Source organism: Myripristis murdjan, chromosome 18 (genome assembly GCF_902150065.1).
Source record: "Myripristis murdjan chromosome 18, fMyrMur1.1, whole genome shotgun sequence".
NCBI classification, from domain to species: Eukaryota; Metazoa; Chordata; class Actinopteri; order Holocentriformes; family Holocentridae; genus Myripristis; species Myripristis murdjan.
Window position 1 is genome coordinate 24,328,272 of NC_043997.1, and position 27,994 is coordinate 24,356,265.

General features: G+C 42.4%; 1 protein-coding gene across 1 annotated transcript in view; it reads right to left on the reverse strand.

Moving 5' to 3' along the window:
* nrxn2b (neurexin 2b) overlaps window positions 1–27,994 on the reverse strand; it is an 801,338-nt gene that overhangs the window by 15,577 nt on the left and 757,767 nt on the right. The window contains exons 18-19 of the mRNA XM_030076071.1: window positions 20,787–20,876; window positions 7,125–7,450 (exon numbers count right to left, since the gene is read on the reverse strand). Of these exons, the coding sequence (XP_029931931.1) occupies window positions 7,125–7,450; window positions 20,787–20,876 (416 nt within the window). The remainder of the gene's footprint in view (window positions 1–7,124; window positions 7,451–20,786; window positions 20,877–27,994) is intronic.

Sequence of the window (27,994 nt, forward strand, 5' to 3'; positions counted from 1 at the left end):
TTATTCAAGATGGGGTCGGGCGATAGAAAACAGGGGGCTTTTATCAGTATAATTGATTCAAGCGCCACACTGCTACACGGTGTTTTCTCTCTGTTGTTAATCCACCGCCTGGGTATATTCGTTTATTAATCAAATTGTACGGGTCTAAGTGTGCATGTGTGTGTGTGCACATCACCTGGGTTTGTGAAATGGCTCTAATGATCCTGCTTTAGTTTCCCAGCATCATCTCCGTCAGACATGCTGTTACATTTCAATTCCGTCCATGCAACCAGACACCTCACTCTCTCTAATTCAATGTAAAGTAGCATAAAATGAATTCTTTAAAATGTGCTCTCCTGAAGTGAGGTAGCCTTTATCACTACATCCTATAAATTAAACAACACTTGCATCAGAAAATGGCCCAAAGCAGGGAGTCTGTGTGCAGCCAAAACTGCAGTCAAAATAATTCAGCGTCTTTCTGACTGCATCCAAAATGACTGTTCGAGCCTCCTGGAGTTATGAGAGATAATTCAGTGCAACATTTATAATACAGTTACAAACCTCACAATGTCGGGGTAAATACTAAAGGAGAGCAGGTACACCCCAAGTCCAGTTTGGATTGATCGGTACTTTTGTTGTATCCATTAGGAGACATTTCTGAAAGCATTTCTATTCATCCAGAGACACCAGAAAGATCACAAACACCCAGAAGTGGCCTTGACTTATACAGCAGCAGTGGCTTGTGATCTTAGTTTTACCTCCTCAACACCTCCGACACCAAATTGGGGTCGGAGCAGGAGAAGCGATGACTGCAACTGTTTCACGGAAACCCAAAGTATCAAAGGGGTGAGGGAACAAGGGAGGGAAAAAAAAGGCCCCCACACACACATCAAAAGGTAGATCTTTTATTCTAGGCATCAAAGCGCATTATTCCACTATGATCAAAGCTCCAGTGCGGCTGGTAGCTCAGAGCTTTAGGAGAAATTGAAATTTTGGTTTCCGCTCGCTTGCTTTCAGCCACCCCAGCCCGTCTCCTGTCTCTGAATCCGCTGTGTCTTACACGGGGCCGGGGATGTTCATTAGAGCGCCGTAGTTCCCGTTTGCCTTGCCCATCGTGGCATTTATAATACCATTACTATGTTTGCTCTAGCACAAAATTACACCGCTGGCTCCATAGGATGGATTATTAACTACCCAAAGGACTGTGTACACATGTGTACACGTGTGGAGATGTGTGCGTGTTGCGTATGTGACACAGAGTGAGAGAGGAAAATCAGAAACCAATTCTGCGTGCCATGTGTGGTGACTGTGACTAATACGACTAATTCAGGGTTTAGGGGTTAATTTCATAACATAGTTTCCAGTAGATAACTGATGCCCAGAAAAAAACTGTGATATGAAATGTTATTTTGTTAATGAGATGATAACTCCAAATCACAACGCCTTATCCTTCTTCATACATGTTTCTGAGCAATCCAGCAAGTTAAGGTAAACTTCCTTAAGATTAAAATTCATCTCAGCCTTGGTCAACACATACTGTCTGTACCCAAAAAGACATCTACAAGCAATACAGTGAAGATCAAGTTATCATCTGCAATCTCATACTTGTAGCTGCTCTCAAACCATAGTTTAAAATACTATAGTTTTCAGTGCAGTTACAGTTTGAGCAGCAGCATGTTTGATGTGGAAAAAGATACATAAGCATTGATATGCATTGGAAAAATGTTGATCATGGCTTCAGTGGATGACATATAATTGAAATTACCACCAGTGAATTATCAGTTTCACGTGATAATTATTTACAAAGATAAAATCTACACAGTCATCAATCACATCATGTTGGAGTAATCTCATTTATTATGTTTAGGACTACAATTTTTAGCGAGTAATCCATAATAAGTTTTGATGAATTAAGTTGCATTCAAAGGCATAATAAAATACCTGTGAGCGAAATTATGAACTGTGATCACTTTTAACCAGACTTACGTATAATGTACTTTGACCTTTTCTATTTGTTTATATGTATATTTGTATTTGTGTATTGTTGCTTATGGTGCTGTGTTTTTTGTTACCTACCTAGGGACTATGGTTGTAAATTAGCATTTTTGCTACCTCCAGCATGGTCTCATCATGTATTTTATGCTGATGTTCATTAATGTTCCTTATCAAATAAATACAAACTTTAACATTACTGATAAGCACACACTTGTGAGCACACATCTGTTTATTTAAGCAGAAATGTGCACACCAAAGCTTACCACTCTTGTGGCTGATGACTGTGTATGTGTCAAACTGCAAACACTTTGTTTTGCTACTGTCCAAGAACTACATTATAGGGTGGAAGAATGACTGCATTATTATTATGTGAGTCGTATTGCCTCCTGTGCACCAGAGGAAAGAGCTACCAGACCGTGTTTGGAACGAGGCCTCATGAACTACTACTGTGTTCTATGAACTTGCAACAGAGAACAGTAAAAATAAAAGAAGACATTTAAACGGAAAAAGTCAAAGATCACTCCAATATACGTTTTTTAAACATTATTCACAGATTGTATTCTTGCTTTTGTAATATGTTTGCTGTCTGACAGCGCCTTTCAGCTGCTCTAAAATCAATAAGAGGGTGTGACCTCTGATGTCTTACTGCTTGATTTGACTTGACTGCAATTGTTTCTACTCTCCTTACAAAAATAACACCAATATTGTTTTTTCTGACATCTCTATCTGTGTTGCTCTCATCTTCTTTGGCCAATCTGCTCCTGTAGTCATCAAGGAGATGTAGATGTGCTCGCCGGGCCTTGAACACCACCCCACAAATAAGAACTAATACCAGAAAAAAACACTCTGTAACGGCGGTGCGGTCCATTTGAATGAGCAGGGCTGTGGCAGCCAGCTATACAGCACGCTGCAATTATGCATTCATGTTATTTGCGCGTAGCTGAATATTACTGCTCTGATTGTTCAAGTACTTGGATGAGTGACTCATTGGTAATATCTTTTCATTCTGAAGCACATATCCTTAATGCTGTTTGGGGTTATTGTGGCTATACAATATGTTGAGTTAGGTACATGATAATAAGGAAAAGTCTGCTACAATGTGTGTACACTAGCGGAAAAATAGCTTTCTGGCAATAAAAGGCACTCCAAAGGTGTGCACAGTGCTTTTTTATGGCTATGCATCGAGCGTAAATGTCAGTCGTTGAATGCAATGCACATTAAGGCTTGTAACAACAACAGAGGGGACGGCAGAACAGACACTATCCAGAGTCCTTTGGCATCTCAGAGTGGTTATAGATAATTTATCAAGCGAGCCTGCCCACAGCTGTCAATTTCACAGCGTAGATCACTGCTATAAAAGCCTGTTATCATACGCTGTACACGGAAGCCATTTCCACTAATAAGGCTGGAGTCCAGAGATATGATATTGAACACGGTGGATGGCTCCATGTGACATGTCAGAGTCAGATTCCATCGATCTCATGTTTACCGAGGAAACGCAGAAACACTAAACCATAGACCATTACGCCGTCCAAAACACCATGTCGACAGGGGCCGCTCGGAACGACTACGTCTGGAATGGAGCTTTGAAGCCCCCCACACTCGTAATTGCTCGTAATTGTACTGCACAGCTGAGAGGAAGAGCTTGGGTGAATCTCTGAAATTCAATCTATGGCCACCTCCATGTCCTTTGTCTTCTCCACTCCATCTTCCACCACTCGAGCCATTAGCTGGAATCATAACACTAATTTGATAGTGCCAGAGAGACTTCATTAAGTGACTTTTCCCTCCTGTTTGTGAGTTTTAGGGAGCACTCCAGTTTTTCACCCGTACACAAACAGTCGGTGGGTAGAAAACACATCAGAGGGACAAGGAGTTGACCCAAAACCAACAGTCCAATTTTCTCCGAACCAGCATGGCAATATAAAGCTGCTTGAGTAGCCCACCATGCCTCTACGCATCAACTCCCTCCCACTGACTTCTCTGCTCTATCATTCACAGAAGCTTTTAGTTCTGTAATTAGCCCTGCTGCATTTGTCTGAAATGAAACAGATGGGACTTTCAAGTGAAGGAAAGTGGAGAGGTCAAAGTAGAGGTTTGATAAAGAGAGCGAGAGTGAGGGGGTCTAACTATATTCTAATTTTGATAAGTTTAATCATGGTTGTTATGGAGCAGTGAAAGTGCCCTGGCGACTCATCTCAGGTAAGCTGCTGTGGACATAAGCCCTGCTAATGAACAGCTTACAAATCAAGTGACAGAGATGTGCCATTAATTGGCACTTTGCTTCTCACCGAGGTTTAACTAGGTTAAACCATGGTTTAACATTAAATTCTACTGCATTTAAACTTTAAATTTTTAAAAAGTGTAGAGGGATTAAATTTAAACCTTTAAAATTTTAAATCCCTTACTCTTTAAAACTCAGTGTATGTTATATTCTAAATCTGGTTTAAATTCACTCCTGCTGTAACATAACTTTATACTAGGATCTGGTTTTAACTTTAAAGTTATACTTGAGGAGGTTTAAATTAAAATGATTACCTTTTTGAGATGGAGCAAAATGATGAAGTTCCTTGTAGGAAGTTAACAGACAGACCATTTTTTACTACTCCCACTGATCTGTTAAAATGGTCTCTCTCTCTTTTTTTTTTTTTCTAATGGTGCTGTCCTAGCTGTCCTACAGCCAGCAAGCAGGGAGACACAGCAAAGTTTTTACATGGTCAACAGATTTACATCATGAGTCCATCTTTTTTAAGTCATAAATGTTAGTTTGATTACTTTTCTTTTTCACTACAAATGCAAATATCCATCATTGACTGACTGATTACGTTACGCTACTGGTTGGCCAAGTGTTGAAGCTTCATTATTGGCCATTGCTCAGTTTTCTACTATGCCCTCAGGGGGCATTTACAGTAGCTCCAGTCACTGACTGCAGCTCATTCCGAATTTAGCGCACACTAACACAAGACCAACTCCAAATGGTTGTTTCATAAACATGATTAGTGTAACTAAGAGATTCACTTATTTTCTTCACATACCGTATTTCCCCAATTAATCGCCCGGGCGGTTAATATGCAAAATCAACTTGGACCCCAGGCGTTTAAAAGAACCAGGCGGCTATTCACTGCAGGCCTTTATTTATTTTTGCACAGACCTGCACCAGGCCATTACTGTGATCACAGTTACTGTCCAACATATTTACAGTCGGTCGATTTAAGATTACAGTACACCCTTTTTTTCTAACGTTAGCTAGCTCTCTTATTTTGACAGAAAACGGAAGTGCCGCATAGTTATTGTGCGGCTAACTGTTTAACGGCTATTTGCGGCCGGGCGATTAATTGGTGAAATACGGTAGATAGATTATCAAATACGATACGAGTTTCACGAGTCTCACTTTGGCATGTCCTGGCTGTAACCAGGGCTGTTCAGTTTCTCTTTGATCAATCAGTGGTCTGAATTTTTTTGACCTTTTAGTATTACCTCAGCTTGATTGAAACCTTGTAGGAGATGATACCAAAAACAGGACCAGATACAAACCACAGGTTTTGCTGGGTTGAACACCAAAAAAGGTGCATAGAGTTGAGCCAAGTTCAGTCGTACCAAGGTGGTTTATTTCATCTAAAAAATAAATTGGTGCTATTTAAGTGCATAAATAATCAGGGTTTGAACATTTCTGTCCTGGTACACCTGCTGTTGTGCTATTGCGCCTGTTGTTGTGCTGCAACTAAAAAAAATGGCCACACTGACCACACATGGGTCAGCCATATAATAATAGGTTTTGACCTAGTCTTGTTTTGGTAAGCAAACAACGCCATCTTAGTTTAACTCTAAATATTTAAGTTACTTTTAAACCATTAAACTTAGATTTACTCATTTTAAACCAATTTTTGCCAAACTCTGATTACAACTAATGATTGCTGGTGCAACCTAGCCTTATGGAAAGTAACAACAGACAAAAAAAGCTTTTCAAAGAAGGAAAATCTGAACTACCCCTTGGTTATGAAACAACTAAAATTTGCTGAAACAGTGTAGACACTATAGATCCTAAGTAAATATGAACACTACTGTAAAACAGCTAAAGTGGACACTGCTTTCCAGCGTGCTAGACCTTTGTTTCCTTGATGAACTGAACAGTCTTGATATAAATGCAGTGCAACACTATGAGTCAAGGTCTTTTTGCATAATGCACACAGCTTCTAGGTAATTAATAGATTGTGCAGAGTATGAACTGGGTAGTGCTTATTTCACTCTGGAACACACGGGGCCTGTTATTATGGCTTATTATGGGAACAGTGGGCTTGAACGCCCTGCCTTTGCCTTCTTCCAGTATGCAGGCAATGGCGCTTCCCCATTGTCGGCTAATTGCTGCTTACAAGGTTGCTGGTGGGTGCTTTCAGACCACGTACTGTAGGTAATCATGCCATAAATTTTAGCCTTTCAAATGCATGTGCTGGAAGCTCATAAATGTATGTTTACTGCACCATGTTTGATTCGGCTGTTGCTGCTGGTGAATTTCCTTTTCATTATGTTATTCCCCTCCACTGGCCTTTGTAGATCTGTCTGGATGTGTTGTAATTTCCAGCATCCTAACACGTCTGAGGTTTAGTCAGCCATATCTTCTTAGAGAAAATCAAAATTGCAGTCTTGATTGGACTAATAGGACTAGCCACACAAAGCTGTTATCTGACTGCCTCTCAGGCTGAGGGCTGTTTGAATGTCTGAATGTCAGACTGAGGAATAACACAGTGAACGCTCACAGAAAACACAGCGGTGAGGACGTGACTGTTTGACCTTGCGGCTGACGTATGATTTCTTTTGAAATGCATAACTACTGAGGATGGTCACTTGGTTACTTGGACATGCTGTTTAATCTTTCAAATATTGTTTTCAGGCCTTCTGACGTTTTAAAGGAGCTTCAGATATACAAAAAAAAAGACTAATTGGCAGGATTTCATCACATGTCAGGCTGTATTCCAACACATTGCACCAAATTATCTCCAAGGCACAATGACTCACACCCCAGCTCTCCTCTTGCTTAAAACATCTTTCTTTGTTCTTTTCTTTTCTATTCTTCCCTTTTCTTCCTGGGATTTTGCTGCTTAATACATCATATCAATCATGTGGAAAAAAATAAACCATCTCAAGGCACTCACCTGTGTGACACTGTCCCTCATGGTGGGGGAGCGCTGCTTGCGGGTGGTGGTGGTGGCCATTGTGGTGGTCGTTTCCATGATAGTGGTGGACATGTCGGCAAGCGGGGTGGTGGAGGTGGTGTCGGTGGTGAGCACAGAGGGCACATCGCCCACTAGCCGCAGGTTGCCCTGGGCCTGGACATTGGGGTCGCCCTCGGCTGCCAGTTTCAACACTTGTAGCCCATTGTAATACAGGCCCGAGATCTGGCCCTGGAAGTGACGCCCCTTCTCCCCACCACCGCCGATTTTGATGAATGCCTGGCTGTTGAAGATGGTCAGCTGTCGACCTGATGCATGAGAGACAGAATGAGGTGGAGCAAGCGAGGGAGAGAGAAATGGAGGTGAGAGAAAACAGAAAAGAGGAAGGAATAAAGAGAGAGAGAGGGAGAGAGAGAGAGAGAGAGAGAGAGGGCAAAGAATACATATCAGTCATGGTCTTTGGGTAGGCTTTCCCATCACGCATACGGTAATAAACACACATGGTGTGAAAGCAAGGAGATAGGGAGAAACTGTTTCAATCACATGGGATTTCCTCAGGTAACACTTTAGGGAGATTGGACCCTGGCTTGCTGAGGGTGCAGCTATTATAGGCCTGGGCACGCACCATTTTCTCAGAAAGCCGTTCTGAATGTGGCAGTCAAATAGATTGCGGGGGCAGTCATGGGTTGACCCCAAGACTGAGGGTGCACAGTGAAACGCATCTCATTTGCCCTGAGATTGAATATTTTAGAACAACGCAAGGTTTGTGTCATTGACCTCCAGTGCACCTGAGCTGCACAATGATAAAGTGCCTAGGCGAGGAAAAAAATTATCCCCTAACTCTGCTATCCAAAGGAGGAAAATAAGGCCCTCTTTGGGAGGAAATGTTTAATTCAGTAAGGGTTGTCCCCCTCTGTGGTCATTACCATACTGGATGGGCGGATGGATGAAGGGAGAACAGGGTCGACCATTTAACCAGGGTCCAATGCTAATGTGTTACCTGGGCTTGCGGTGAAGGGGGGTCGTGGGGTTGGGGGTGCCTGACAGGTGTAGTTTTTCTCCTGTTATTTTCTTCAGCTGATATTAATTGAGTTTTTTTTTTTCTTACATTGTGGTTCTCCACATTTGTTTCCCACTGATCTAGCTGCAGTGAATATCAGTTGGAAGGTAAACTTTGACCTCTACAATGGGCCTTGTGGGGAAGATGGAGAGAGAAAAGTATTATTACGGGATGTTGTTTGAAGGAAGTGGGTTAAAAACAGATTTGATGAGGTAATTACTTAGAGGGGAAGGACAGGAGAAGCCAAAGAGCATTTTTTATGGATTAATCAATCCCTGTAAGGAAGGAGAGAGTATGTTTGTGTGTGAAAGAGATACTGCACTAATGTGTGCATTTGAGAGAGAAAGATGGACTCTCCAGGGATGGCATGTTACAGACATCTGAAATAGGAGACTCAACCCCTCTGGCCGAGTGTGTGCTTTGCAATGTGTGGACGCACAGATGCATGTCTGTGCATATATAGGCTCGGCAATTACACCAGTGATCGAGTGTTTCAGTGCGGTAGCGCATATGCGCGCGCATCTGCACCTCAAGCACCCAGCAATTACAGACACTGGTTGGAGTGGGTGTGTATGTAGCTGCATCTAATGATGACATATGATCCTCCAAATGTCTCGTGTGTTTTTGCCTTTGTTTTCCTGTGGGGTTCCAAGTCAAAGAGGAGAGACTTCTCCCCATCAGCAGAGAGAGGTGGGGAACAGGCCTAGGTCCCATTTGTTTTCAATTAAGAAAGCTGAGAGGGTACTTCATCACTGTAATTATGATTTACCCTGAGCCTATAGGGGTGCGCTAATGCCAACATATGTGTAACACCCTCATGGGTATGGCTATCAGCCAAATAATGTTTATTAATATACATGCATGTGAAATGCTCCTTTGTGCATGTGCTGGCGCGTGTACGTGCATGTTACCATACTTGTGTGCACTTGCAAGTTTTCTGCAGATGTGCTAGACAGATAAATCCATCCGACTGAGATGGGCCATTACACGTGTCATGCCATTATCAGATCATTAGGCCCGTCAGGAGCCCACGAGGGACCCGGCTCCTATCCCTTAACTTCATAATGATGAGACTTAATGTCTGGCATATGCACTGTTGACATAATAGCTCAGTCTCACTCTATTATCTCACCACTAAGCATATTTTCTGTGGGATGTGATACCACAATGAATAGGGGAAGTAGACAAGGGGCAGGAAGGGAGAGACTGTCAAATAATGGACATCAGTGAGGAAAATAGAGGAGAGTAAACAAGCATGCGTACATACAAAGGTAAACTTTCACACACATACAAGTATACACTCAAACGACTGAAAAAGTCTCAGTGATACAGTAGCTATGATACTGTACTGTATCATTGCGCCATTGCCCTTGGCAAGAGGGGACACACACACACACACGCACACACATACGGACACACACGTCAGCCCAGAGGGTCTCCGATTTCAGGCGAGTGGCTCTACTCCCTGCTCTCTGGTGAAACGGCTGTGGAGTGCAGTGGAGTTGAGGACACACATCATCTATATTCTTGAATGCTATCAGTCCTCTTGGCTTTCCAGGCTCAAGTTCCTCTACAAATGCCTGCATTCCCCCCCGTGTATGAGCAGTAATTCCGAGTCAGAAGATGATCTGTTCAGACAGGACATTTTACTCCGGAGGAGTTAAGTGTATTGGTGTCAGGGTTATACTCTGAGCCAGTGACACAGTCATGAGTAAGCCATATTGACAAGCGGCTTATGATTATGATGCAGAGTGGGGGGGATTAGTAATACCTCCCAAGTCACTGCATATGCATTGGTGTAACGTGACATATTTTTTAAAGTGTCCAAGCATCCATGGTGTGACCTATTTAATCCAGTGTTACTACTACAGCTTGAAAAGACGCCCTCCTTCGCTCAGTGCAAAGAAGTGCAGTCAGGACAAACCCTGAGCCTAGAAGAGGCTTGTAAAGTGCCTTTCTACATTCATCTCATCTGAGAGAGACAGTGCAAAAAAAAAAAAAAAAAAGAGAGAGAGAAAGGTGCCCTCTAGACTAGATGGGGGGGAATCAGTGTTTGTTTTTGCAGCTGTCTCGTCAGGATGAGACTCTAACAGGGCCTGATGAAGTTATTGTTTCGAGGTCTGCCGGGTCAAATCAAAACTGACATGCGGTTTTAGAGCCAATTTCAGCTGCGGGGAAGAAGGAGGGCGGAGGGGCGGAAGAATAGAGGGGAAAAAAAAAGGGGGGGGGGGGGTCTGCATGACAAGCAATGAGAGTGCTTGATATGACAGAAATGGCGACGGCACGGCGGCGAAGAAGAGTGTGCGCGCGTGCGGATAATAACTTATGAAATGTGTCAGTGAAATGACCTTTATGTGTGTGATAGGTGGCCTTTTGACGAACTGTGTTTGTGCATGCTTTATTTACATATCCCTCTGTGTGTATGTGTTCGGTAGCTGCCTATATGGAGAGCACATCAGCGCTCGGGCTTTGCACATTGATGAGGGTCTAGTGGACCAATTTGGTAGGACTGGGAGGCAGCGGCTCACCTCTCCCCAGGGCTCTTAAGGTGATAGGTGCATAATGGGCGGAGGCAGGGGTATAGGAGGGGCCGGGCAGGGGAAATGAGGGGGCTCGGGGTGGGTGCGGTGGAGCTGGAGTGGTGACAGGCCGCCAGCCGCCTTTTATAATAGCTATTCACAACCATACATGGTGCTCTAATTTAGTGTGGTGCAGAGATGGTGATGGTCACGCCTCTGCAATGAGGCGCTGCAGCTTCTGAGCTAACAGTGGAGCCGGCTCTCTTTACTGTACATTTCTTAAGAGGCAACATTAACTAAAAAAAAGATAACTTACATTATCTCTGTCTGTCTATTTATCTGTCTAACTATTTATCTATCTAGAATTAACAGTATAGATATCTACAAAGGCATTTTGAAAAGTCATAATTACATTGTGACAAGTCAGAATAACTGTAAAAGATATCTGTAATTACAGTTTGACTAGTGACAATGATAATTACAGATATCTGTAATTCAGTTTTGACTGGTCAAAATATAGATATTGCAAATGGAATTATGACTATCGAATGTCATTATTCTGACTAGTCATAAGTTAATTCAAGACATCAGGAAATGTAGATATCTTAAAATGTGGGGAATTGAAGACATCTTGAATTAGAATTACTACTAGTCAGAATTTAAGGATATATAGCTGAAATTGGAATTTGAAATATTTGTAATACATTTGAAGATATCTACAATGTGAATTAAAGATATCTTAAATTGAAGTGCAGATAAAGTATAGGTAGAGACACCATGTACTGGGAGATATCTATCTATCTATCTATCTATCTATCTATATACTTCTAACCAACTCATGTTTTTTTTTTTCTCACAGAGAAATTTATATTGAGGTAAACAGTCTTTTCTTCTATTCTTGTTCTGTAAATCACAGCAGAGCTATGGGTCCTTGCTGGCTTGAACTCCCCTCATCCTCATCAGCCTCAATTTAAATTTACGTATATGTAGGTTCTCGTGAAATCTATAAGGGATTGTGAAACACACATAAAGTGGCTCACAGTGCTCCTCAACTCTGTCACAACAGCAGAGAATACAAAGAACTGTGAACAAAGAAGTTTTGACAAGCAACAGAAAGCAAGATAAAGGGGAGCAGAGAGCTGGGGAGAGCCAAGCAGGCGGTCAAATATTTGGTTAGGTGTGTATGTGAATCCTAAACAATTCCCATCAATTGAGCTAGCCTATCTAATTGAGTTAGTCTATCCATTTCAAAGGTTTCTTAGAGAAGAAGGAGGCTTGGAAAACCTCTGATCCTGCCCTTAAGCCAAGGAAAAAGTACACTGGCTAGATGTGGAGCTTTCTTTGCTTTTACTTTGGGAAAAAAGTGGTAAACGAAGGTGGCCTCGATGGTTTTCAAGCTCCCGATTCGATCTGTTATCACACCGCTGAATGGATGTTCAGTAGGTCCCTACTGCACCTTCAAGTGGGTTAGAAGCTGTTATCATCTATTCTTATCATCAATCTGTCTTAACCAGTCAAATGGGACCCTGGAGCCAGACATACCATGACATATATAAAGACTGACAGGCAGAGAGGTGGCTGGGGTGCTGGATGGATAAATCACAGGGACATACACTCTGAAGTCCCAGGACTGAGTCCTTACTTAAGCAAGAACTGCGTTTGTTTTTAGCTGGCAAACATTACGTAGATAACACTAGCAAAGGTTGCGTTAAGTTTCCTAACCTTAACCATTACCTTTTCTGAAACTTAACCATCATGATGAACCCTTTCCTAATCTCAACCAAGCAGCTGATGAAAGCTAATGAATGTGGCTAAATCTAACATTTAAGTAGTTAAAGACAGGATGATAGGAATAGAGAAGGGGCAGTAGAGACCTACTAACCCTGGCCTGTGAGGGTGATTATGGCTGATAACATCCACTCAATGAAGTGATAGCGGTCAGACGGTGTTTTAAGGCAGTATGGTCCACATTCTCTCTCGCCTTTGGCTGAATCACCAGGGGGTTAGCAGCTGACCGACATGTTGTTGTGGAGAGGGGAGTGGTGCTCTGTCTTCAATTTCCTTGCCAAGGGAATGCAGTAATGACCCCTGCACTCCAGAGCATCTTGTGTAACATGGGGAGAGGGGTGATTTTTAAATTTATAATGCATAATGAAACGCTGTGCCCCCCTGGAGTGGACAGGTAATCAATACCTGATGGGAGATATGCAGCCCTGCCTACTGAACATCTCACACAAGCCTGTCATTTTCTGGCTGTGGGGTATCCCTTATAGGAGACGTGAAAAATGAATTGCAACTGGCTTTAGTTGCATTGATTTAGACATGAAATTGTGATCTTATTTCTTTTGCATTCTTTCCCCAGTGAGTGAGAGAAAAAATAGTTCTGATTTTACTGTAAAACAGGTCTGTGCAACAAAAAGGAAATGTTTCAAAATTCCGTTCCAGCAGTTGATGCATTAATAAATCAAAATTGAGGTGTGGCTGTTCAGGAGCGAGACACCCTGGAATAATAATGTATACACGTCAAACGTGCTCATGCTGCTGTAAATAAAGGAATGCTGGCTTCCTGCGATCTCTCAGCTATTCTTGGTGTGCTTAATTAGAGAGGACAGGGGCGTAGGTCAGCTAATGGATCATGAGAGAGCGGGAAAGACGATAAAGAAAGAGGAGCTTGGACAGACACTGAGAGAATGGGGACATGTGAGATGACACGAGCGCGGGAGGATGACAGATGAGTGGGACGGAGAAAGAGCGAGCCGGTGTGAGGATAGCATGTCAAAGAGACAAAGCGAGGGCACGGAGGGAGGGGCGCAGAGAGAAAATGATGGGGTTGATAAAAGAAAAAGAGAGAGAGAGAGAGACGACGCGGTAAAAGACAGTGGCTCGGGAAGACACAGAGAGGGAGAGATAAGACGCGTGAGTAAGATGGCAGGAAAGAGGTGGGAATGAGCAGGGGAAATGGTTAGAGAGGGAGACGGTGACACAAAAAGGCAAAAGAAAGAAATAGAGAGGTGTGGAAAAGTAAACTGAAGCGCCGTGTGAGGGCAGCTGAATGCTGAGTGGGTCACACTCTTATTTTCTAGTGCAGTGAACTAATCATATGGCAAACCTCATGATAATAACAGGGTTCCTAGATATGTGCCTGTCTTAGCTTGATGCCGTGGCTGCCTACTGCATCCCTCTTGACTGACCAGAGGATTTTTATTGCTGATTTGAAGGAAGTGGGTGCACGGGGAGGAGGAAAGACTAAAATATCTTCCTCAAATCTAAGCCCTGTTTCTTTCCTGAGGTTTTCTTTAAAGTAAAATTGAACTTTGGTAGAGTGCTGGGTTATACAGCTCCCTGGCTGTTATACGAGTCCACATAGTGGTGAAATATCCTCATTAGCTGCTCTGTGCTCCCCTGGATCACTAATCCACAATACTGTATTTCTGTATCTCCATTCACTTCTATAGCATGGCAAAACAGCTCCCAAAATAACACTTTATGAACACAGTAGATTATGCCAATATAAAAAACAAGTCCCTGTGCCCTATTTTGTTTAAATAGAATTATTTGTGAAAATACTAGGTTCGTCTTTGCACAAGGTTATTACACGAAAATTCCTGCAGACGCAACCTGCTAGATCTACTTTTCAGTTCAAATAGGAAAATTACAAGAAAAGAGCTGTTTAACTTCCTTAAAAAATGGGCATCAGGACTTTTTTTTTTTTTTTTTTTTTTTTTTTTAAGCATTGGCATAATCTGCTTTGTTTATGTTTGTATATACACTTCAAGTGTTATTTTGGGAGCTGTCTTGCTATGGAATGGAGAGTGAGAAATATAGTATTGTGGATTAGCAGCCCAGGAGAGCACAGGGCAGCTAATGAGGATATTTCACCACCATGTGGACTCGTATCACACCCAGGGAGCTGTACAACCCAACACTACCAAAGTTTACCAAAGTTCAGTTTTGGCAACTTGTGTCTAATGTCACTGTGCTGGACAAACCTAAGTAAAAGTCAAAAAACAAAACAAATTACATAAAACATAATTGTAATTGCTTGTGGAGTCACGGGCAGATTACAAAAGCTATACAGTGTAGCAGATGTTATTTAAATTGTAGCAAAGCATAACGCTTCAGTGAAAAATAAGATGGTTTTAGTGACTTTTGGTAAGTATACTTTCATTGCTGTGATCACTGGGATGTGATCACTTGTCAGTCACTGTGTCCAGTACTTGTCTCACATCAATCAGAGACAGAACATTTTTTCATTTGAAAAAAATCTGCTCATTACTTTAAATAAAAGTACAATTCCTGACTTCAGCAATACTCAAAAATGTTAAAGTTCACAAACTGCTACTCAATTACAGCATCAGCTGTAGAGCAGACAGTTTCTTCCACCCTTGCATTTGTGCACCAGCCTCCATTTTTTTTTTTCTTTATTTTTTTGTGTCTCAGATGAGCTGTGGCCGGTAATTACCAGCTGAGCTGAGCCGAGCCAGCGAGTGGGCCGGGCTTGGGCCATGCTCGGCTGGCTAATGCACAGATTGCCTGTCAGAGGCTGTGGTATAATGGCTGCAAGTCTGCTACAACTCTCAGACTGGAGGTGGGGGGGTGAGCGGTGGGAGGGGGATAGCGACCTGATGCTGGGCTCTCACAAAGCTTACCCCTCCCACTGCGCGTGGCAAACCTGGAGGAGGTGATTGCGGACTTGGGGGTAAAGTCTTGAATGATCTAAATGTAACCATCCCCGGTGGAGCGGATCAGAATTGGATTGCAGCTTGGAGAGAGAGGTATCTCATTCCCACTGGCGTTATCATTACACCTCCCTCATCCTCTTTCTACCCCTGTTATCTTAGAGAAAAGAGGAAAGCCATATGGTTGCGAGAAGCCTCTATCTCAAATGTGTTTTGTTCGTTGGTTTGCAGGGTGGGAAGGATGGCCAAGGATTCACTCCTGCCTATACACTGCTTTGTCATGTGACTGACAGAAAGTTGGACTGTTTGCAGGCAAAGAATCTTTAGGGAGTTTGTGTTTGCAAATCCCTCCTACACCAGGAGGAATTTGCAAGTGTCTGTATTGACAAACAAGGTCCGTCCCAACATCTATCTTCTTCTATAGAGAGAGAAATAATGAGAAGAATAGGGAGAGAAAAAAGGAAATGAGAAAGAGAGAAAAGAGTGGAGAAAATGAGGGGAGCACAAGCTGACAAAGTTGATTATGAAGTGTGCCCAAGTTATCTCCTCGGCGCAAAGCTCTCTTTGGTAATTAAGAGAGTTTTGCTTTTTTTACTCCTCAGAAGTTGGGCTGCTTTGGGTAGAACACTATGAATTAATTGTGTTTGACAATGGAGACGAGGGGCCAAATGTGGCATGAAGTAGTACTGAAAGCCTTGTGTGAAGGAGCATGGAGCCCTGAGGGCCTTAGTTGTAGCAGGGGGCACAAAAACTTGTGGTGGTAGATCTTCAGGGCTGTACAGACAGTACAATAGACTAAATTTAACTGGATATGGCTCTATCTCTCATCATAAATCTGTACGTAGATCACAAAGAAGTGATATTGTCTGGGGAGAGAGACAGAGAGATAGCATAGCGGTTTGCTCAGGACAATCTCGCTCTCCTCTTTTTTTTTATTTTTTTATTCACTCCAGCTGTGACGGTGCTGTTTTAGGCCATTTCATGGTAGGGGACCATGAAATAACACAGCAAAGCGTCCCATCATTCCAGCTCCAGAGCTAATGTCTTGCGGCCACTTTTCTCCTGATGAGCTAGCATGTTAAAAATGCATACGGTTTCTTCTTACTCCCCCCAAATATGGCCATAGCAATGCAGAGAGATCAAATGGGAATGCAAGACCATAAATAAGTAGACCACGATACAAAGCTCGTCATGGGGGGGCTGAAAGATGAACTCAGACAGATGGATTTACTCTGTTTACGGCAGCCTGATATGAGAGAATCTCTAAAATGAAGCTCAGATCATGCATGGCATGGCTGGACCAGTGCCCGGCCTGGAGAGGTTGATTTGGGCCCTGGCCCTGCACCAAGTGGGAGGACTCGATTACTTTCGATTAGGGAAATGGGCGAGCTCACACCAGACCATTAAACACTGAACATTAAACCTAGTTGTCAAGCTAGCAGTGGGACCACAAGACCCGGTGTCCTTGTAGTCCTCCTCTGTCCCCCTCTGTGGTCTCCTGTAGTTAAATCATTGTCAGGGTCTCCAGCAGCTCCAGCAGGATGGACTCCTTGCCAGGCTAAGACCCAAAGCTCCCATGCTTCAGGAAGCTTTATTCTCTGCCTTGCTTATCAGTTGAAGCGAACAACTAGGGGAAACCATTTCTTGCTGGTTATTTGTAATCTCTATGTTTTTGGTGCTGCTCCCTGGTGGGATCAGGAAGCTGCATCCCATTCTTGCTGTTTCTAAAAAAAAAAAAAAAGGAGGCTGCCGTAGGGACATGCTTGCCAAGTCTTGGGTGAAGACTGTTGGGAAAGGTGAGGGGAAAGAGAGGGAAGAAACAAAAGGAGAGACCGCAACGAGAGAGAGGCTAGGAAGGGTGGATAAACAGAGTGGAGAATCTGGGATGACAGACTCATCGCGACGGGAGAGAAAGATGCGAGGCAAAGAGGACACATCTGAATGAGTTTCAGCTTGGATTGAGCTGTTAAAAACTTTCGGGACTCTTATTTTTCCCCTCCATTGGGTCCCTATAATGGCTGCCATTTTGGATTTAGTCAGCAGGCACAGAGAGGGCCAGCGATGTTCACTCTGATCTGCCTCAAACTCTGTAGGGGAGATGGGATGAGGGCCTCACACTGAGCTGTGGTGCCACAGCACAATGCTACAGTTCAGCTCTTTCCTAAAACACCGCTGGCTCCCGCTCTTAACTCTTCTCATTGCATTGCAGTGTGACTAAAATGCAAGTTTGTGGGTGATTGTGAGTGATTAGTGTTCTCCTTTTGTTTCTGTCCACTAAAATCCACACAAGGACAGTGGTGCATTAAGCTGAGCTTCAATCTTCAGCCGTGGCTTTGTTATCATATAAATGGGATCTGAAAGCAGAGAGCTGACGATTATCCATGCTCGAGTTTTACAGAATTGACAAAACATCATAGAAACGAGGAGAGGAGACCCACGGGGCTGATTGTTTTGTTCACTCTGGTCAAGAGCTCTGAAACATCAGAACTCTTTGAGGCACTGCAGTATTAAAATCACCCAATTCACCATGGAATAGTTTGGAGCGCGAATCGCCACGTAGGTAATACAGCCTGGGCCATCAGCAAAGACCAAGACGCAGTCACATCATTTTACATGAGCAATGATCCAGGCTGTACACCGCACGTGACAATCTGCAACTCTCCTTCCGATAATCAGTGTGTACCACAAGAAAAACACACACACACACAAACACCGCATTCATCCTGCAAATGAAAGGCAAATGACATAGGTTTCAAAACATTTAAACATGAAAATACTCCTTGGTCGTGAAAACAATAAATGTTAAAGGGACCTCATTTATATTTCTCATGCTCAAAGAGGCATTCAAGTAGCATTTTGTGTTGACATGCCGAATGATCAAGAACAGGTACGGCGTTGTTTGAATTTGGTAGGCAGTTATTTGGTTCGTTTTAACCCTCTGAGTTGTGCATTACAGATAAGATGAAAACAGGGGGTCAGGGGGTAGAAAGGATCTGTTACCTTTTTTTTTTTCATTTAGAAAAGGTTAGAACTTAGTTAGCTATTTATTTTGTTTTGTCCCAAAAGGCTTTTTGAACGATGTGCGCAACCTGTCCACGTTCTTCCCAAACAACTGACATCAAGGTCCAATTGTGTTGACGTTATACTCATTTATAACAGGGTTATAACTGAGGGCTTTCTAAATTCGTCACCTGCTGTCGGAAAGGCAGGAAGTTTCACTACATCTTCTCGGAGAACAGCTTCAGCACTAGTGATGGAAGGTGGGGTGGCGTGTCACGACATAAGCCCTCAGTGGTTAGTGTGGGTGAAGTTTGATTTGCTGTTAGGTGGTTAGATTCTGCTTAGAAGTTTCTTATCTTTAGGCTCTACCTGCTTTCACATCAAAGCAAATTACAGCCTTTAACCCTTTGAGCCCAGAAATGTCCACTACTTGCTTCTGCTCCAGCCCCCTAATTTTCCTTTTGTACATAGCGTGATCGTCTACATACACTAGTATCTTAAACCAACAGTTTCTTAGATTATACTGTTCCAAAACCACTTTGCCTCTTAAGACGTCATGACGTGTGTGCAACAATTTATTAGTGAATCCCATTCTTAGAAGAATAACAAATAATGGTCCCTGCATGTTTTTATGAATATGCACCCTGATCAAAGCCCGAACTTGCACATTTGAAGGCTTGGAGTTAAGAGTTTGTTTGTTCTTCCCAGTGTCCCGTTGCTCTTACCTAAATGATTGGATGTGGAGTCATTTCAAACTATAGAAGAAAGAGAATAATACATTCAATTTCCAAGCTTGTTCTCTTTAGAGTTTCACAGCATACACAAATCATTTCATAAGTGGGTAAGTCATTTTTTATTGATCCCGTTTTTCATTCAACTTTCATCTCCCAAGCCTTTTTAATTCTGATTTGTGTCTTAACTGCTCTCAGCTGGAGTGCTTTCCCTATGCACTAAGGGAGAGCAGAGGAGACGGTTTACAGGATCTCAAGATGAATGCGCTGATTGTTTTGTTTTCATGAAATAAACATGCATGTGCTGTGTTTATTGTGTTCTCCTGTCACATGAATACTTCATTTAGCTCTTGGTGACAAAATTATGTATTTCGAATTCATCTCTGCATTCGTTATCACTCACAGTACCATTTCAAAGAAATGCCTGAAGAGAGTCAGCTGATGTCTCAACAGAAAACCAAATGCTGACCATTTGTAATCTCAGTGCTTTATAAATTCAGCTAATGTAGACCAAAACGTCCATTATATATACGTGCATACTGTATTCCATAACCTATACTGTTGGTTTTATATGACTAAGCTGCACTCTTTAGTTAGTCTGCTCAATGACTTGCAAAACTTTGCCAGACTTTGCAATATGCACAGAAGTGCATTAAAGATGAGTGTCTGCAGTGCATTCACTGTGCCATGACAGCTGTTTTAAGACACAGCTCCCTTGTGATCTGATTTATCTTTGTGTTATTTCATCCTTTTATAGAATCAACCACCTTCAGCAGCACAAACACACGGCACAAGACAAAGACAAAGAGGTCGGGACGTTTGGCACTCAAAGGGTTAAAGAATCATCACTTTGATCAGACCACATTCGAAACTCAGCACTAATTATGCTCAGCGTTGGGCGGAAAGTGGTGCCCGCACGGTGAAATATATGTAGACTTATTACTCAACAAACACTTCAACAGTCCCTTTAACTTTTAATGACTTTCATATACGGCTTCTTTTTTTCTCTTAAAATCCAGTAAGAAAGTGATTTTTTTTTCCCGATTTCATGAATGATTAAATATAGTAGTCATAATTAATGCATATTCACATTCAGCAAACAAAAGACACAGGAAAGAAGCAGACGGAATCAAAAGTCTATTTACAAGTTGCCAGGTTACTGAGGGGGTTATGTCGGGGTTATTTGGGGGTTAATACTCTGAAGAGATGCAGCCCCAGTTTAAGGTGCTTTGGATATGGTCCCCTGGATATGTTACTGTATCATGCTAACATTTATAATTGCAGAATAGAATTTCTTGCTAAATGAATGCCAATTATTGCACATTCACTAGATTCAAATGTCTAAAAAGCAAAAAAAACACTACTAGATATATGATCAGAAATCAAAGTATCAGAAATCAAAGTATCAGCCAACAATGTAAGGTTTAATGGGTTAAATTTCAAACATCAGTGGAAAGTAACCACAATTTAAAGATGTATGTTTCATCAACCAATTATCGTTAGGGTTGTTACATTGGGGTTCAGGGGGACCCACAATTCTGTGGAAGAGCCAATCACATCCACCCTTGTTGCGTGGCACTGCACCTCCTCCAGAGCGGTGGTTAACGGTGGGTTAGGCGGTTAGATCATTAGTGGAGTTAAAGGGATTTTATTACCTTTGTCGAGTAGCCACTCGTCAACTACCCGACCGAGTCGGTATGGGATTCTTTGTCTAGCAATAGCCAGGCGCTCATTATCAAAGTTCCCTTTAAGAAATTTAGAGAAGACAAATTAAGAGAGGTTACAAAAAAATCTGGAAGTTGAAAGGTTAGAGGTTAGAAGAAAAGGGCAACATGGCAAATGTTTAGCAGGTTATGTACTTTAAATCAGCTTTAGGTAGGACAGGAAGAACTCGAGGTTTTTGTGGGCTGGTTTGTTTGGTTAGACAAGTTAACAGCACTCTAGTTACCTTGGGGTTAAATGATAAGTTTTTAATACACTAACAAGTTAAACATATTTATGAATTATTTAGATATAGTATGATTACATTTATAGAACTGCTAACTTATGAAAGTTATTCGCATAGTGAATACACTTTAGAAATGCATTAGCAGTAATGAAGCAAATTAAGCTACAAAATCAACACAGAACCAGCAATCATTTAATAGCAGCATTATTACAACTTGAATGTATAAAAAAAACTCCTTCACATTGTCAGGGACAAACCATTGTTATTGCATATCAGCATGAGATAATCACACAGTATCAGAACACATTTCATGGTTATTTCAAGGAAGACATTTTTCAGTTCCCGTTTCAAACAAGGAGCTGCTCATTAGCAAATCGCCGTCTCACAAATCCCAGAAGAGGATGGCACTGCGCCACAGTGGAGCCTCAGTTCATTTGAAACCAGGCTCTTACCTGTCAACTAGAGCAAAAAGTATTAAGTGAAACCGTCACTGCTCTGTTTTGTTCAGGTTTTCCACTGCATTAATTGAGCACTCCACAGTGGCACTCAGCAATTAGCATCACTTCATCAGTGTGTCAAAGATGTTTCATCGCCACTGCGCAAACTTATTATCCCTCACTTCACTTCAATCAACCCCAGGGTCACGCTGCATACATCTCCAACACTATCTATACAGTGAGCTGGAGTGAAGGGATTGGCGAGGGCTGATGGTGGTCACCCTGGGGTTTGATGAAACTTAATGCTGTGGCAACGTCAGAGGCTTAATTAGGGGTTACTGTCAATGCCCAGTGGCAACTGTTACAGACTGTAGAGCTCTGTGAGGACAGCGCTCACCAAAGTGGAGTCCAGGAACCCCAAGTGGTCCTTGAGGAGTGATAGCAAAACAAGGCGTTGCATAGTTTCACACTAATTTAATTTACTTGTAATTATCCCAGTTAGAAAACGTATAATAGTGATTCTTCAATAGCAAGGTTTTATTCATAGAAAGCAATGGTTGGAGTGGTTTAACTACAAATTGAACTCTGGGGCCTTTACACCATCAATTCGATTTGTTTAGGCAGGTGAGAAGAATGCCACTTGAAAAGTGGCACTGAATAACCATATCAAGATGAGAACAGAAAATATTTGAAAAGTTAAAAAAAAAAAAAAATACTACTACTACTACTAAAAATGCTTTTCCTCTATACAACTACTCAGCACCAAACAGCCTCAGTTCTAGTGGAAATCCTCTGAAATTGACATAATTTTACAAAAATCAATTTCAGATTAGCTTATAATTATGTCTTTATTATAAATATTGGGGTGACCATATATTCTACAATATATAACAAGTGCTCAGCACTGCCCCCAATGGCCAAAAGACTGTACTGCACTGGTTTTCTGTCTGGCCATAGTTTGGCTTTCACGTCTTGTTTCTTTATAGCTCAACTACAGGAAACGACCTTAAAATACAAGGACTTCTAAGTACAACCACCCTACTGATAATTGTGCTAATTTGTGAGTCAATGTTAATTTTGTTTACAAGCCATGCTTCACTTGTATTGGATAGTGTGGACAGTGTGAAACAACAAAGACCATTTTTCCAGTATGGGGTTAAAAAAGAGAAACTGCACCCTAAAATCAACAAAATCTTCAAATCTTGTGATGCCTGAGACAAAATCCAGGGCCCTAATGCATGTCTATTGGAGGACTGTGACATGAAAACATCTGAGAACCCCTAGGCTTGAGGAGAGTGGCTGAAGTTATCAGCTGGGGTCTAAGGTTAATAACTGCAAGAAGGCAAGGTTAAAGACTGAGGGGGAGTTTGGGACCAAAGGCTAAACAGCAAACAGAAAACACAGAAGTATGTACCGCATCTTAACTAGTACATCCCCCACCCCCACCTACTGCCTCACAGCCACCCAGTGCTCTGTACTGCTGCAATGCTCTAAAATAGACCACCTCTCATTTCTGCAGTACCTACTTCCACTCCCAAGGGGTCTCTCTACCCACGCCTGCCTGCGCAATACAGCCTCACACTGGCTGAGGAGGTGTGCACGAGTGTGCGCGCGCCTTCTGCAAACGCATGCAGTTGTTTGTGCACGGAGACAGTGGCAACAATAAGCTTTGGTGAGAAAGATAATGAGAAGCGAATTGGAGAATGAGGGAGTGAGGGCGGTAGTGGAAAGATAGGAGGAATGAATGGGAGATGGCAGATGGACGGAGAAGCATGGGGGACAGGCAAGGCTGAGCATGTGATAGTGTGAGGTTTCAGTGCAATGTATGAGTCAGTGTCATTCATATGCTGCACATATAGCTCTGTGGCTGTTGATCTGGGTGGGAACCGGCTTGCATGATGCAGGAGAGATTGAGAGACAGCGAACAGCAGCTGAATTGCTATCGGACGCTTCATATCAATCCCGATAACAATATCTATTGATTTTAGTTTTAATTGTTACTAGCCGGCTGTTAATACTGATAATAATCCCTCCAACAGTGACTCAGAAAGTGTCCTGAAAAGTCTGGGATTCACAAGTAACACCATATATGTTTTTTTTTGTTTTTTTTTTTGGTTGTTGTTGCACAAGTTGTTAGGGGTTTGAATCCCACTTCTAACAAGCAGTTTTGCTTCCAAGTTGGCACTTTACCTGTGAGTCCAGAGTGTATTGCATTGGCACTACAGGTTTCTTTCCTGTCTTGCCAATAGAGTGCAATGCCAGCGCGGCGCTGTGAGAAAAAAAACGAGTGTGTATTTGCCTGCATGTGTGTGTGTGAGGACACTTTGCGTGGCATTAAGGATTGCCAGGTAACACTCTTCAGATTAGCCCTGTGCAAAGCCAGTGCAGCAATTATAGTGTGCACACGTTTTAAGATGGGTGCTCTGCAGCAATCACTGAATTAGAGATGGAGAGACAGATGCGGCTGAAGGGGGAGAGAGAGAGAGAGAGACAGAGAGTAGGGAACAAACAAGAATCTGTGCAGACACACAGAAAAGCCGATCATAATGATGGCAGAGAGAAAGAAAAATGGTGGGAGGCAGCAGTCCCTTCCTTAGTGAGATGAATCAATCCTGGTCTCTGTATGCTCCCCTCCTACTGCTGCTGCTGCTGCTGCTATTTCTCCTTCCTATCCTTCCTAATCCTTCCTAAACCTCTACCCTCCTCTAACTTTCTTCCCTGAATCACAATGTGGCCGGGAAGTGCGATCCTAAGGCGGCCGCATCCAGCAAACTTAATCCCATGAAGAATTCCTTTTATTGTCCTGCTCGTGGTTCATAATGAAGATCTACAAGAGAGATGTAATTCTCCCCCTACTGGCCGCTGTTAGTCAATGCATCCAGGACACATGGCAGGGACAGGTGCTTCTCAAAACAATTTGTTGCTGAAACCCACAAGCCCAGGGACAAGTTTTTATTTTCCGATCTTTTTTTTTATAATTTAAACTAAACTCCTTTCATTTCTATGCTACCGTGGCCTATGAAGATGCATTTTTCTGTTGGAAGGCACAGATTCTTAATAAATTTATTTGTTTTTAATTAAAATAATGATCTTTTTTTCTTTTACCTTCTCTTACTTTTGTCTGGTGAAAAATCTTATTTTTACTTGATTTTTTTTTAGATATATTTTTTAGACAATACTTTCAAAAAATTGCATCTTCATAGGCCAAACTAGTGTTTTTTTTTTTGTTTGTTTGTTTTTTTTATATTTATGAAAGGAAATGAAGAGAATTTGGGGTTTCACAAGGTTGATTTTTACTCTGGAGTCCTCATCTTCCACTATTCATTCTTTCATTCTTTTCTCCTTCCCCTCTGCAACAATGTCCTTTCTTTCCTCCTTACTTCCTCCCTTCCTTTCACCTCCTTGTCACCCTCTTTCTCCATTTCTCAGTAACATAATGACTTTATTACGAGAAGATTAATAGTGGGGCATTGTGAACCAGGCTTTGCCATCCATTACCACATTTGATGATTATTTTTTACCACATTTCCATGGAAAAATCTCTCTTCCCCTCTTTCTCTCTGACTGAGGCAGTGTATAGAGAGGAGGGTAATGAGTGCTAAAATGTGTTTGTGTGTACAGTATGCAAATGCATGTGTATTCTTTCTCTGACAAACACGAGTGACTGACAACAACCTCATCAACAACCAAAAAATAACTGCAGGATCAACAAACAACAAGACACCCCCCCCCCCCCCCCACCTCCCCTGCTCTCCATTTTGTATACATACCCCGGGAATTGGAAAGTGCTGTGTTGGAGCAAACCAGAGACGGACAAGGGGGGCAGAAAACTATGGAACTGAGGAAGGCAGTACACGACTCCCTGTGGGTTTGATTTGAGCCAAAATGGATGCACAGCCACAGGGAAATAAATAAATGGACAAGTTGTTGTGTGAGCTAACACTGCAGTATCAGAAAATCTTGATTCCTGGGTGTCCTGCTTGTTTGTTTGCATCTGTTTACTCTCAGATCCTTGGAGAAATAAGTGAATGAGAGAAACTTTTCCCTTCTCGCTCCTCTCCCCACCAGCTGAAACCTGCTCTGCATGAGAATGGGGGGATGGATTAAACAGCTGGGCCTGTCTCTTTTCCCACACCGCCATTATCACAGCCGCTCCATTCCCCAGACTATTCCCTTTGCTTGATTTTAGAGACGGCAAAACAATGCTATCGGACCTGGCGCTCAGCGAAATCTGATATACGAGAGAGGAGAAACAAACTAGTGAGTCAGGGAGATGCTCACCTCTGTTGAGGTGTGCAACTTTTGTAGTTAATAGTTAACTTAGAACGAGGGTGCCGGTGGCAATGTTTACATGCAGACTAATATTCCCTCCATATTGCATGTAAACAATATATCTCATTGTAATAACGTATATAAACTCTCACCCCAGCTAAGATAAGATGCACAGATAAGATAGCTGGTATATTATTCTGTTGTTATTCTTGCATACCAATGCAAGTAAATTTCATTATTATCTCATTCACTTGGTAGGTTTGCAGTTTTGCATTGCATCAGTAATTTGGTCAAAATTCAATTACTTGGTCAACAAATGTAAACAAGCCTGGGTAGCTCCACATCCTCAGAACAAAACTGGACTGTCTGAGAGATGAGCCCTCTGAAACCTGAGCGACTTCACTTGAATTTCATAATGTTAGTAAAAATTATGATGATGGGCTGACATAAAAACTGTTGTGTTCTTATGTGAGTGTAAATGGTGTCTTAACACAGTCTACGACCCTTCAACCCAGTCTCAGACCTGAGTTCACTTAATAAGGGAAAATGGATGTGCAAATAAGCAAGAAATTACCTGAAAATTATCAAGAAATTAGGAAAACATTCTAGAAACTTACCACAAAATTATCCCCATCCTATATATATGTGTGTAAAGATATGTGTCTAAAGAAAAAAATTAAAAGTACTTATTGGATCCCACAAATAAATACATAGAAATGTATACAATTATTATTATTATTATTATTATTATTTTTGCTAAATTTCAGGGTTTTGAGTCAATTAGCTCAGGCTCAAAGGGTTAATTCACCAGACATTATTTTAACATGTTTTAATCCACTACTGTGAATTTACTTGACAAATATGACACCTAGACAATGCCGTAATTAACAAAAACCAAACTATCCATTCATATCAGACTCCAAAGGGCAAAATCACTTCAAGTGTGGGGCCAGGCTTTCCTGAGAGTCAATTTGGGGTCCAGAGCATGAAAAAGTTTGAAAACCCTTGGCCTAGAAAACCCATCCTGAAGCAGTTGGAGCATCCTGGGTTAGATTTCTACACGACCACACCTGCAGATAAAGAAGCTGCCTGTCCTGCTCGTGTGTCTCGGATCGGGAGCCTCGAGCGCTCGGCTGGCTTCACGGCCATCGATGGGACCCGTCCAGGCTGGGCATCACAGCTGCTATGCCAGGGGCAGGGCAAGGGCACAGTGATTGACTGGCACCTCGGGGAGACACAAAGCCAGGCAGAGGACGGACAAGAGACTGGCGTGGCATGCCGGGGGTGTGGAGTGTCTGTTTCTGTGTCTGGGAGAGTTGGACTTTAGTGGGCAATAGAGGCCACACTCTCACTATGCAGTGTATGAGTCAGACCCTATTCTGCCTCTGTCTCCATCTCCTTTTGTATGCTGCATGTGTGTGTGTGTGTGTGTCTGTGCAAGTGCATGTGTGTGTATGTGTGTGTGTGAAACAAGACAGAGACTCTCCGAGGAGCCAACTGTATATCATGTAGCTCTGCAGGCAGCCAGATGACCTTGTGCAGGACACCCACATCGGAAATCCATCCACAAGAATGGAGATTACATTGGAGACGATTGGCCACCGGCCACCCCCGCTCTCCCTCTTCCCTCTCTCTCTCTCTCTCTCTCTCTCTCTCTCCCTCTCTCCCTGTTTCACTTTCTCTCTCTCTCTCTCTCTCTCTCTCTCTGTCAAGCCAGCCTAATTCTGTTTTTCATTAGGTAACTTTAGATGGATTGCTCTCATATCTACTGGTTGTTTTCAAGAGTGGATGGAGAGAGGAGGCGTCCCCTCCATGCTACTGTGTGCAACTAAATGCGTCTCTCCTTTTAACTCTTTAGAACAGAAACTGCTGGCAAATTGTATGGCAAAAAAAAAAAAAAAAAGCGATTTACCTGCCAACCACTTTCCTTTGTTCAGTGTAAATACATCGCCCACCGCTCATGTCGGTATGCATCTGAAAGAGATGATATCTCCCCGTTAACTGCTCACTCATCTTTCATCTCTGCGGCAGTTATCAATCCAACCGCTCTCGTTCCCTTTCTCTCTCTCGCTGCTTCAACAGTATCCTTACCACCTTTCATCTCGGCCACGGTGGATTTGTGCGAGGGTGGCAGCCTGAGCAAAAGAAAGCCCCCTGCTCATTTGGAAATCAAAGTTGTCACTCCTCTAATTACCTTAAGCAATCT